The 13719-nt window shown below is 38.1% G+C and overlaps 1 protein-coding gene across 1 annotated transcript in view; it reads left to right on the top strand.

Annotated features, from left to right (window-relative positions):
• TAFA1 (TAFA chemokine like family member 1) overlaps positions 1 to 13719 on the top strand; it is a 440952-nt gene that overhangs the window by 372159 nt on the left and 55074 nt on the right. Inside the window, exon 2 of the mRNA XM_032239113.1 lies at positions 8173 to 8313. Within this exon, the coding sequence (XP_032095004.1) occupies positions 8173 to 8313 (141 nt within the window). The remainder of the gene's footprint in view (positions 1 to 8172; positions 8314 to 13719) is intronic.

The raw sequence follows: 13719 nt of genomic DNA, 5'->3' as shown, positions 1-13719 counted from the left end.
TACGTCCTCACTTTTCAAGATGTCTCATGAATCTTGTCAAGGATGCCTTCTATCTCATATATTTAGTCTAATATTGGGCCATCACATCAGGTCTTTAAGAGCAATCTGGGCATTAAAGAACCTGGAGGTAAACGCAGCCTATTTCTATACAGAGATGATATGTTATATCTCGGGACCCAAACTCCCATGTTCCTCCAATTTCTGGCCCTACATAAATGAGCAATTAAACACGTTCCCCAGGCATAGGTTAGACTGGATGATGAACACTTTGGATGGGAGTTTTGGAGCAGTTCTTGATTTTCCAGACTTGGATCATTTTTTTTAGGCTTTGTGCAATTTTGCTGTATTGTTTTGTGAACTGTCCAGAGTCATGACAGTTTGGGGCAGCCTAGAAATTTCAAAAGTAAGTAAATAAATAATCAATCAATCCCATGAAGCAGCATGATGCTTTTTTTATTTTATCCTGCATATCTCTGGAGAACCAGATTGCACCATTCTCTGTGACATCCAGGAAGGTGGTCAACACTGAGCTTTTCCCCACAGATTTTAATATTTTTTTTTATTAATGTTAGTCAATTATGGTATGTTTTTTTTTTAAAAAAAATAAGGACACCAGAATTTATGCTGTCTCTTCATCAGCATGCTTATGGCTAGTTTTATAGACTTTATATTTAGAATAAACAACCTCCTGGAGTCCTTGTCAAATTGGTTTATAAATACTACAAGTAAATAATAAATATCAATTGTATGCCCAGCATTAAAGATCATATGTTATATCTACATGGTGTTTGCGTAGAAGTATAATTTTGTCTCTTATTACTAATTGTACTTTAAACCAACCAGTAATGGTTTCCTCTTATCTTTGCTACTGGATTAGAACCAAGAGCGTGCATGCAGTGCTTCTGGGCATGCACAGAACTTTCTGTGCATGCGCAGAGTATCCGTAATGATATCTGGGTGGAACCTCTCGAATATATGTATATATAATACATAGAATATATAATACCACCTCTGAAACCAACTGAACTCCTTCAAGAAGAATCTTGATTGTCCAAAATTGTGGGATGACAGTATATGCAATTAAAAGAGTTTTTGATTTTACATTTGGTCCAGATGCATTAGCAGTATTAAAAACTTTTAAATTACTGTTAGTGTTAAATTGTGATTTGGACTATTGAAAATCTACTGTATTTTTGTAAGCGATTAAAGAAGAGAATTAAGATGGACATTTGAAGGACTATATTAGTGGCTCCGAGTGTGGCCAGGTTATAAATTCTGTTTAACAAATATATAAAGATTTTGTAACCTTTTTTATTATATGTACATGAGGCTAATTCAACATTTTTCACATTTTCATTTACGTTCCATCACCTTTTAACTGAATCAGACCACACTTCAAATACAGGTCTGTATACAGAATGTTTTATTTTAATTTTTGCTCTCAATTTTATTATTCTGGAAATATCAAATGATGGAGGGAAAATGTATCCATTTGATAAGGACTTCCCATTGTCCCATTTGTATTTACTGCCCTTAATAGTTTTGAAGAGTAACATGTTGTAAAAATGTGGAAGTAACTGTGAATTGTATGCCAAACAATTAGAAATTATCACCATATAAAGGACTATGGATTTACCAAATATGGAACACAGCAACAATATTATTCTTTTGTGATAGAAAAATGATGCAATCCTGGATTTACAATCTTATATTGATTGTTCGTGTTCACTCTCCACTTACAAACTGGCTTGTTTATTGCTGAAGTGGAAAGACTGATCAGTATTATTCCATATGGTCAAGCATTAATGCCATGTTTAAAGCTCTCTCTGTGTGGGTATGTGTTTTTATATATATTTAAAAGCTTATGCCGTGTTTCCCCAAAAATTAGACTGGGTCTTATATTAATTTTTGCTCCAAAAGATGCATTGGAGCTTATTTTATAGTTAGGTGTTGTTTCTGGAAAATACAGTACTAAATGCATCCATCAGGTTGATGATCTTAACTTGATCTTATTTTTTGGGGTAGGACTTATATTATGGGCATCCTGAAAAATCATGCTATGGCTTATTTTCCAATTGGGTCTTATTTGGGGGAAAACAGGGTACATGTTTTTGTACATCTATGTATATATATACTCAGAAGCAGAGAATATGTGTGCATAATGCATATGTTTATATACACACAAATGTGTGTGTATGTATATGTGTGTATGTATGTATGTATGTATGTAACACATATCTTATCTTATATTTCCCTTTCATTTTGTATAATACAGCAATTTTAAAAACTTTTAATGTATAGTTTAATGAAAAGAAGGATAATGTGATAGTAGTGTTCCAATATCTCAAGGCTTGCCACAAAGAAAAGGATGTCAACCATTCTCCAAAGCACCTGAAGGCAGGACAAGAAGCAATGGGTAGAAACTAATCAAGGAGAGAAACAACCTAGAACTAAGGAGAAATTTCCTGACAATTAAAAAACCAGTTGCCTTCAGAAGTCATGGGTGCTCCATTACTGAGGTTTTTTAAAGAAGAGATTGGACAACCATTGGTCTGACATGGCAGCAGGTCACCTGTTTGAATCGGGGGTTGAACTAGAAGGCCTCCAAGGTCCCTTCCAACTCTATTATTCTGTTATTCCATTAAAAGAAGCAATTTTATGATCCAGTTTTCTTCTTAGGTTCCTTTTCCTGTTAACTGGATTAGACATCACTTCAAATATAAAGTTATTCTCGGTAAAGCAGGTTGCACAAGTGTTCCAGAATCTATTAGCCAGGCTTTCCAATGACCTTAGCCTTGGACACTTGATACCAGGCATTTAAAGATGACACAGGATTCTACTGTAGTGAGCAGAATATTGTACTAACTGAGGAGAGCCATGAAGCTGTCTCAGATCTCACAAATTCTCTCAGCAAAACATCCCTCAGAGAGCAAGATAGGGACCCAGATTACAAATACTGTACCATACTGAAAATAAAAATTAGTTTAAAATAAAAACTAGATGGTTAAGTCAAATCTTAGGGAAAAGATTTCCTGTGAAGTTAACAGGATGCAGCATCAGCATCCAAAAGACTCCTGATACACCATCAGGACAGTTGTAATTATACCAATATTATAGTACATCTTTTATGTAAATAAGCCACCAGAAGGCCTGAATAGTTGCATAGGCTGCCAAAGTTGAGAGGGGAAAAAAACCCCACTCTGGTAGGGTATTTTCTTTTCTATTCCAAGAGCTCTAATTAGCAAATAGCAGAGCTGGACAGTTGATTTTTCTTTATGTATTTATAGAACCATTCTGAATGATATTTCACCCCCTGCTTCCCAGAAGCTTCTAAAGTGTGTTACAGTTAACAATTTGCAAACAAATTACAACATTTCAAACATCTGGTGATGAAACTGTGAAATAACTAAAATCTAAATAACTGAATATACATTGTACAACAAGTATAGAAAAACAGCCTCTGTTAAGGCATGCAAAAATTCCTAGCAGCAAAGTTGGATGAAAATATTTGGTTTCCTAAATTTTCCCTTCCGGCTTTGAAGGGTTCCTACAGAACAGAAGGGGAAGAAATTGAAGCAATAACATATTTTACTTTTCTTAAGCTCCAAGATTACTGCAGATGGCAACTGCAGCCATGAAATTTAGTGGCTTACTCCTTGGGAGGAAAACTATGGCAAATCTAAGTGGCATATTATAAAGTAGAGATATCAGCTTGCCAACAAAGATCCATATACAGTAGTTAAAGCTATGGTTTTCGAAATAGTAATGTATGGCTGTGAGAATTGGACCCTAAGGAAGGCTGAGTGCCGAAGAATTGATGTTTTCAAATTCTGATGTTAGAGAATTCTCTTGAGAGTCCCTTGGACTGCAAGGAGATCAAATCAGTCAATCTTACAGGAAATCAACTTTGACTGTTCTTTGAAAGAACAGTTACTGAAGCTGAAATACTTTAGTCACAAATGAGAAGATAGGACACATTGGAAAACACCCTGATGTTAGGAAACATAAAGGCAAGAGGAGAAGGCGGCAGCAGAGAATGAGATGGTTAGATAGTGTCATCAACGCAAGGAGCATGGATTTGGGCAAACACCGGGAGACAGTGGAGAACAGGAGAGCCATGCTATGTTCAATGGAGTTGTGAAAAGTCATACATGACTGAGCAATTGAACAATAGCAAAAATTTTCCTATTCAAAAGTTAAAAGGTTTCCCCTGTCCACCCCAACTCATGGGGGCAGTGCTCATCTCTAATTCTCAGCCGAGGGAGCCTGCATTGTCTGAGAGACATTTCCATCATCATGTGGTCAGCATGAAAATATGGAATGCAGTAAACTTCCTACTCACATTTGCATGCTTTATAACTGCTAGGTTGGCAGAAGCTGGGGTGAGTAACAGAGCTTAACCCATTGCACAATGCTTGAATTTCAAACCCAGGCTGTCATCTTTCCAGCTGACCAGCTCAGCTTCTTAACCACTGAACCACCCCTTTTTTTTCTATTTGCATATTATGAAAAAGAAAGCAACAGCAAAAATAACAGTTAAGAAGTGTAATTGCAGATGATCTTAGAAAGATTACTGTGCTTGATACCTTGAAGGTTCTGATACTAACCATAACAATTAACTCCTTTTAATGTCAACGGATGGGAATGAATGAACAGGTCTTACATACAGTTTCTTTCTGTAAAATTCAAAGCTTGGATCTCAGGAGATGTTAATTCTTTCACATTGCATTTCTGCTACGAGAGATTTAAAGGGAGTAGAATGCCATGGGCTTTGATAAAGCTCCCAGAAAGAGTTTTCATCAGAGACAACTAAAGCTGTATCTGTGCCATACAGGAAACTGTTCTTGATGAGAAGAATTAAATATTAACCTTGCGGTCTATCTTGCTTTCGGTTTGCAAACTCATCAATATTGAACCCCCTGAGAGCATGACCTAAAGTCTTTTACCTTAACAGACATTAACCAGCTTTGATCGACTCAACCCTGAGAGCTGAAGGTTTGAATATTTAAAATTACATCAAGCTTTTTTCTACAAACAATAGGGGTTGACTCTTAGAAAGCAGTTTTAGGATATGACATTTAAAGTGGCTGGGCTGGTTCCACCTTCTTGTTCGAAAGGCCAGCTTATCTCAAGAACAATACATCAAAAATGGAAACCAACCACCACCACCCATCCCCAATAAGGTCATTGTGACACAGGTGACATTAAGGAGTTGCAAGAGAGATCCTGATATCGCTTAATTGCTATGATATTTCCGAAGAGATATTGATCATCTGCATAGTTTGAAATATATCTAGCACAGGAAGGAATGGTTAGATCCATCAATTTTGCTCAGGGTTTTTATATACATTTCTCCAACATTATGCTTGTATAGCTCATTTTGGCATCGGGTTACATGATTTGCTTTTAAAGTTGTGCATGAAAACACTTAAGCATTACATGGGCATTATGGACTCTGGCACTTAGTGCTCAAAGTCTTGGGTTTCTGTCAGCTGATAGGACACTCTGACCAATAGTTTTCCTTACCCAGTGGCTGCTTGGACTAATAACCAATTCATGCAGCTTTTCTTGCAGCTCTGTGTACTTGCAAGAGCTGAGGGGGTGAGATAGGAATCTGTGATTCTCAGGCCAAAGATGACAATTAAGTAAACATGCAACAATCTCACAGTTTTAAGGCACCAAGTGCAGAGTCAGCCTATTGCCCCCAACAATCTGGGTCCTCATTTTACCCACCTCGGAAGGATGGAAGGCTGAGTCAATTTTGAACTGGTCAGAATTGAACTGCCAAACTGCAGGCAACCAGCAATCAGCAGAAGTAGTACTGCATTCTAACCACTGCACAACCACAGCTCATACTGTAGTATGTAGTTTCATTCTTATCTGCAATACAGATTCTAACTAGCCATACCACATCTGTCAGTACCCTGCAACATTCAGGAAGGAGTACAGATAGTCTTCGACTTACAATTCATTTAGTGAGTGTTCAAAGTTACAACAGCACTGAAAAAAGTGACTTATGACCATTTTTCACACTTACGACTGTTCAGCATCCCCACAGTCATGTGATCTAAACTTAGATGCTTGACAACTGACTCACATTTATGATGACTACAGTGACTTGGCATCACAGCATTCCCTTTTGTGACCTTCTCACAAGCAAAGACAGATTCATTTAACAACTGTGTTACTAATTTAACACCTGCAGTGATTCACTTAACAACAAAATTTCATTTTAATGTACACCGATTAGTGACAATAAAGTTATTCCAACTTAACAACGGTGGCAAGAAAGGCCGTGGAATGGGGCAAAACTTACATAACAAATGTCTTACTGAGCAACAAAAGAAATTGGGATCAATTGTGGTCATAAGTCAAGGACTACCTCTATATCTAAGCCAGAGATCTCCAACCTTGGCAACTTTATGACTTTTGGACTTCAACTCCCAGAATTACTGAGCTACACTAAGCTGATGAATTCTGGGAGTTGAAGTCCACAAATGGTAAAGTTGCCAAGGTTGGAGATCCTTGAACCTATGATATTGCAAGACCTTATCTTCATCTGTAAACTTAAGGAATTTGAAAATGCTATAATATCAAAGCCATCCATCTAGTTCATATAATTCAAACCTGGCTGCACTGATGGCCATATTGTATGCCCAGGATTTCAGACCGAAATTCTTATTCCCAATGAGATATTAGAGATTGACTGCATTAAAATTATGGATCCAAAAAATACCAGCCCTTTAGATGCTTGGGGCAGATCATTGCAATGGGTCCATTCATTCCATGAAAGTCCAGGTAGTACTCCATGTTATCTTAAACTAGGTGGGATCTGACCATAGCAAGGAGGTGATAGAAATCTATGTAACATCTTTGGGACATAACCAAGATCTAATATAAAACCAGCTATATGGGTTGGTTCTACAGATTTCCTGAGATTAGCTCATGGTTGCCCTGAAGGCAATGAACTCCTGGGCCTTAGATCTCAAGAAATAGAAACTGAAATTCCTTACCAACGAAAAGTTGGGGGAGGCTCTACCAGCAGCCCAAAAATCAGAACCAGGAGCCCCTAAGAAATTTCAATGGACAGCAGGAGAATCAGAACACCAGCTGGATCCTCAGGTTGTCTCTTTGACCCAGTTTCATATTCATCACCAGTTCTTCAGGAGCAGGATCTCAAAGTACATTGCTGACAATCAGGGCCATCCAATCCATCAATTAATTTACTGACAATTAATTTTCAACTAGTATTTATGTCTTTAGATAATAGAATTTGCTTTCATCCTGTTTTTTTTTTTGCAGTGTAACTTCTGTCAGATTTATTTACCTATCTTCATACTCATATGGTGGTGGTGGCGGGCTCTTGGGCTTGTTTATGATATGACTGCAACTCCAGGTTAACAAGATGAAGAGTTTGAGAATGGTATAGAATCATGTATGTGTATGCGAATTTGAGTTTTGTCTTACCTTCCCTTTTTTGTGATGGTGGAGAAGTATCTCGAGTTCAGGTTCCTCTCCTTTTGGATCTCCTCTTGGATAGGGTTAGGATTATACGGTAAATAAGCACAATTTGTCTTTGGAACCAAGGTTGGACAGAAAACCATGGTTAATAGCGCTTAGCCTTATATACTGCTTGTTAGTCCCTTACAACCCTATCTAAGCAGCTTATAGAGTCAGCATATTGTCCCCAACAATCTGGGTCCTTATTTTACTGACCTCAGAAGGATGGAAGGTTGAATTATCCTTCAAACAGTAAGGATTCAATTCCTGGCAGTGGGCAGAATCAATCCACAATCTTGCATTCTAACTACTGTGCCACCATGTCTCTTTATATTAAAAAGATAAAACAGTGATCATCCTAGATATTAAACAAAGAGTCAGCTCATAGCTAGGTTGCAGATAGACACACCTATACATGCATGATTGTGTAGTTCCCTAATAGTTCAGAAGACTGGAGAAAGAAGTAACATTTTTTTGAACTTTCTTTGCATCGCTTTCCAGTATTTTTGGATAAACACATATTATTGTGAGTTTATTGTACTGTATTGTATTGTAGGCACAGATTACATTTTTGAAATCCTATCTTTTAACTCCACCCAAATACAAAGTAGTTAGATCATTGTTTTGCTACCCAGAGCAATCATAGTGATTATGTTTTTCCTTTGTTTTCAGAAGGAGGAACGTGTGAAGTTATAGCGGCACACAGATGTTGTAATAAGAATCGAATTGAGGAGAGATCACAGACAGTAAAGTGTTCCTGTCTACCGGGGAAAGTGGCTGGGACAACACGGAACAGACCATCATGTGTTGACGGCAAGTAGCTTATACTGAATGTCCTATGAATATGGGTAAAACTTCATAACTGCAAAGAAGTTTGAAATCAAGAGACCTGCTCCAAGGTTTTAATATTGCTGTTACTTAAGGCTTCCATGCAGAATTGGAAATGAACAAAATGAATTTGTTTTAAACTGTCAAACGTTAAAGCTGCAGTCTTGATCTTAAAACTTAACAGCAAATACAAAATGTTTAATTTCTGAAAATCACGAAGTTGCTATGGAGAACAAGTAAAACAACTTTGCAAATAGAAATCAGACAGATTCAAAACACTGCCATTTCTTTCATTGTAAGATTTAATTTTAAAAGCAATCAAGGGGAACAATGAAAAAAAAAACCTTTTTTCTAAGCGATCTAAAAACTGTATGAGTCAGAGACAGGAATGCCATAAAGTTTGCATTAGCCTGTTCATCACTGTTCAAAAAGCCATTATATTCTTATTCTTTTTCTGGATTCCATGGAATAATCTACTTCGTTGGATACCATTTGACTGCAATAGTCCTTTATCCTTATCTTGGCACATTATGCTTATATATTCCAGTTTCTGTACAGAGCACAGTATAAAACAGAATTTTGTAAACTTGCATATCATGTGCATAGGAAAATTATTATAGTGTATGAAGTCAGACTGTTTTTGCCTAAAGATGTACCACTTTTTACCATTCTTTCTGATTCTTGCAGAGGGGATAGTTACTCCCATTGAAATGTTAGTAAAAAGAAAAAGAGTCCCTCTTTTATCTCTTCATCTAAATCATTGAAGATATTGAAGAGTCTAAGACAAAGCCTTGGGGTACCCCACTGCATACTTCCCTCCATGCAGCTTCAGTTCCATTAAGGACTACATGTTGAGTATGGTTAGTCAGCCAGTTACGAATCAATCTGGTGGTGATGCTGTCTAACCCATTTTTTTTCTCTTATCAAGTAATAGGTTGTGGTCTACTTTATCAAATGCCTTACTGAAGCCCAAGTAAATTATGGCCACAGCATTTCACTGATCCACTAATTTTGTTACTTTGTCAAAGAATGTAAAAAGATTTGTCTGGCATGATGTCAGCTTTTAGAATTAAGGAAATTGGAATTCCCAGATGTTTGTCAGTCTTTGGGAAGATCTAAGTAGGGGGAAGCCAGAGTGCAACATTATCTAACACCTCATTGGTAGAATAAAATAAAATAAAACAAAATGAAATAAAATAAAACAGCAAGGATCAATAATGCATCATTTCCGTCATTCTTGGGTGCCATGCAAAATTAAAAATGGCCTTGAGATGTCATAAGACTTCACTGTTCTTGTATGGGACTTTAAGTGTGAGGTTGCTGACATTTTCTGAGATAGGATGGTGGTCTCTTGTGAGATTTAAGGCAGAGAGAGATAAGAGAGAGAAAAGGAGAGATGAAATATTTTCAGGGAGGTCACATCTAAACTGTTATCATTAACTGGAAAATATTATAGTTGCTATAGTTCTTAAATAAATATACAATTTATTATATTAGATATATGAATATTACATTTGCCCAGTGATCAATTGCTTACAAACCAGTTTAACACTGAAATCTTGCCTAGCTTTTAAATTTCATAGAGTTCTCACCATGTACTTCAAGTAGAGGATTAATGATATGAAGCAAACCTATTGAATTGAATTGAATTGAATTTTATTATTGTATGCCGCCCTTCTCCGGGAGGACTCAGGGCGGCGGACAATTCAAAAGGGGATAGGGGAACATAAAACGAAATACAGATAATTAAAATACCTATGGCATTAATATTTTCTAGAACATAATTTTCCCCAAATGCCACCTCTGTAATCCAACGATCCTGGCAAGCACAACATGTAACATGTACTGTGTGCACAATGATGTGTGGAAGCCTTTCTTTCCTGGTTTTAGAAGACAGTTGGAAGAGTTAAATGGGGTGAAGCACCTTTTTCAGAAGATGAAGACGTTTCCAATGGTGTGTATTTGGCCTTCATCTCCAAAGATCCCAGTTGTTATTGTTTTTAATTTGAGTGCCTGTGTTGGAAGAAATGTCCACCTGGGTTCAGTTCCAAGTGGACAAAAAGATGCTGGATTCATGAAAGTTGCTTGGAAAAAAGGTTTTAATGGTGGACAGGATCACATGCCTTGAAGATGTTGGATGAAAAGAAAAAAGGGCAGAGATGCTGAGAGCGCCTGGATTTTATATCCTCTCTTGGACTCCACCTAGAGTTTCCTGTTCCTGTACAAAAAAATGTATCCCATTGGCTGTCAGACTCCCAGGGGGTGTGGGTCTTAGCCAGTGGTAGGATTCAAATAATTTAACAACCGGTTCTCTGCCCTAATGATCAGCTGGGTAGGCATGGCTCAGTGGTCATGTGACCATGTGGGCATGGCCAACTCAACATCACTCACGTCGATGGGCGCTTCATCTTAGCTGTTACAATGTAATAAGGGTTAACTGGAGAGGCAGTTTCTGTAAGCAGGGAAATAAAGATTAGGCTAGAAACAACACCAGAATGTTTCCTTCCTGCCTTCCTTACAGGATTAGCCCTACAAAGTGGGAAAAAAACAAAAGGAGGTTTCTTCCAACAACCGGTTCTCCAAACTACTTAGAAAGTTAACAACTGGTTCTTCCAGATAGGTGTGAACTGGCTGAATTCTACCACTAGTCTTAGCTAACTTTGTAGGCTGACTATGTCCCAGGCCTGGCTGAACCTTGCTGGTGATGTCATCTCCCCAGGTGCCATGTGATGAGTTCTGTTGCTAGATGGGTAGAGGTCTAATCCTATCATGTTCTGAGGGCCATGTCTTAATCCCATCACCCTGGAGCTGAAGGGGGTAGATCTTTGTTATGTAGAATAGATTGACTCAGGCCTTAATAGCCCATTTATAAAGAGTGGGCTGAGTTTTTGCCTCACTTTTAGGAGAAATATTCTATTCTTTTAATATTTCATAAAATATCTCATTTTCTTAGGAGAGGGGTGGGTGGTAACTTCCTACCCTGTTTCCCTGAAAACAAGACATCCCCGGATAATAAGACCAAACAGGCTTTTGAGCACATGCGCTAAAATAAGCCTTCCCCCAAAAAATATTGCAACACAGCAGCAGCCAGGAGGTGACCACTCTAGCCGCCTCCTGCACCTCAAAAATAATAAGACCTCCCCAAAAATAAGGCCAAGTGCTTATTTCAGGGGTCAAAAGAAAATAAGATCCTGTCTTATTTTCAGGAAAACATGGTACAACTTTAATGCAAGAGACCGAAGAATTTCACATAAATAAATCCAAACAAGAGTTAAATAATGTGCAATTTGGAGCTAATGAAATGGCATGCAATCGGTTCTGCTAGCCTCACAGCCAGTCCTTGATAAATAATTTGTATTATTTACATATCTCCTCCATATCAACCTTTGAATCTAGGGGAAATTGTTCGCAATCAAAAAGCCAATAGTTTTCTATTTATCTAATATTATACCTTAGATGCTATCAAAGAACAGCTCTCTCTCAACTCCTTAAAAAGTACTTTCAATCAATTCTTAGTTTTACAGAAAGAAAGGAAAATGTTATTTTAAATCCAATGAGTCAGCTTCTCCTCCCTCTAGGGGTACTCCAACCTACATAAGGAGAAATCTCCGGGTTCCTTATTGATAATGCAGTATCTGTAGGAATAAACGAACTGGATAGGTAAATTATTTTTTTACTCCAGGAAAATCTATAGCCTTTTTTTCTACAGCACCTCTGGAAAACTGAATAGCAGACTTTGTACCATCTTTTTAAATTATTTGATGAATTCTATGACTTCATTTGTTGAGAGATATGCAAGAACAGACACAAAAAATTATCATTCTACACTCAGGTCTACTTAGTACCTTCAGTCAGGGAGATGCAGAACTTGGCATTTCAGAAGGAAAACAAGTGTACTCATACAGCAATATTAAAACATCTACAGTAGCTATTTGCTCAGAATTCTTGGTATTATATATTTGATCATGTATAATCTCCATCTACATTTGGGTGTACTATCTTCATTTGAGAAACGCTACATCTCAGGACATACTGAAAGGTATGCTTATAAAGAAAGTAAGGGTTTGGATCAAAGGTGCTTTGTTGTGGGTTTGGCCCAGTTCGGCTGAACCGGTAGTGGAATTCAGGCCTGGGCCTGCCACATCCCCGAACCGGTTCCCTGGCTGTCACTTCGCCACCACCATTTTATATTTTAGTGACTGAGTGTGCATTGAACAGCACATACACACGCAGTGCATGTCTGGTGTGTGTGCCCACAGACACATTGTGCACAGGTTGTGAACTGGCAGTAATTCCGGCAGCAACCCACCCCTGATTTCGATGTTGTGCCCCCCCCCCCAGAAGAGCTGGCAGCAGATTTGGACAGTGAGGAGGTTGGGGAGGAACATGGGACAGTCCTGGAGTCTGGGAAAGGCTCTGATGAGGGCTCTGTGTCGGAGGCAGAGAGGGGGCCAGAGCCGTATGCTAGTTATCAGCTGCCTTCAGAGTCAGCTATCAGTGAAGCAGATGAACAGCTGGAGCCTGTTCCCAGTGTACTCATGCGTAGAATTACCAGATGAAGGGAACAACTAGAAAACAAGGGTGTTATTTACTTGGGAGTAAAGCCAGACGATGAATAAAAGAGGAGCGAAAGGGGACTGGAGTTTGCAGGAGACAATTTTCGCTTAATTGGTTCATGACTCTCCGAGACTCCTTGCCAAGTTTTGTAGATATCCGCCTGTCAGCTCTCCACGACAGATAAGGTCTGTGACTGTAAATCCTCTCTTGAAAGACTTTGCTGGATGTAAATGCAGAATTCACAGTCAATTAATAAAAGGGGTTTTTGTCTGGACAAGGAGTTGCTCCGTGCTCTTGGGAAGCCTAGATCAGAACATTGGATTGGATCCTTCCCAAGGGTACATTAAATTCAAATATATTTGGACTGATTGTTTGCTGAATCAATGAACCTATAGATGTTGTTGTTCTATGTCTTCAAGTCATTCTCATTATTGACTATCCTGATTAAGCTTAATTGAGCAGTTTCAAAGGGCAGAATTCTTTGGCCTAAGAATTTTGGCCTTTATAAATTCGGTGATAAAAATACCTGATTTGTAGCTCTTTCATAATTATGCAAAAAAGAGTCAAAAAAAGTAAATGGAAAATTTGAAGTGGTGTTCAAGTTTTTCATCACAAGAACTTAATTCAAATTCAGAAAAGGGGAAAAGATTATTCTGCCATATGGGAATAATCCCATAAATCGCTTTGCTAAGATTTCTCACCTTATATGGAGAATGATCCCTAGTCTAGCAATCTTTTCCCACAACCAACTTGCTTCCTTCAAAATGCAGCTTTGTTGCACTTCTGTTCTGAGTTGGTACCATCCCTCCTCAGTTGTTTTCCCCTCTTCCCTGT

The sequence above is a fragment of the Thamnophis elegans genome, chromosome 2 (assembly GCF_009769535.1).
Source record: "Thamnophis elegans isolate rThaEle1 chromosome 2, rThaEle1.pri, whole genome shotgun sequence".
NCBI classification, from domain to species: Eukaryota; Metazoa; Chordata; class Lepidosauria; order Squamata; family Colubridae; genus Thamnophis; species Thamnophis elegans.
The sequence above is the reverse complement of the archived record's forward strand: the minus strand, read 5'-3'. Positions and strand labels throughout refer to the sequence as shown.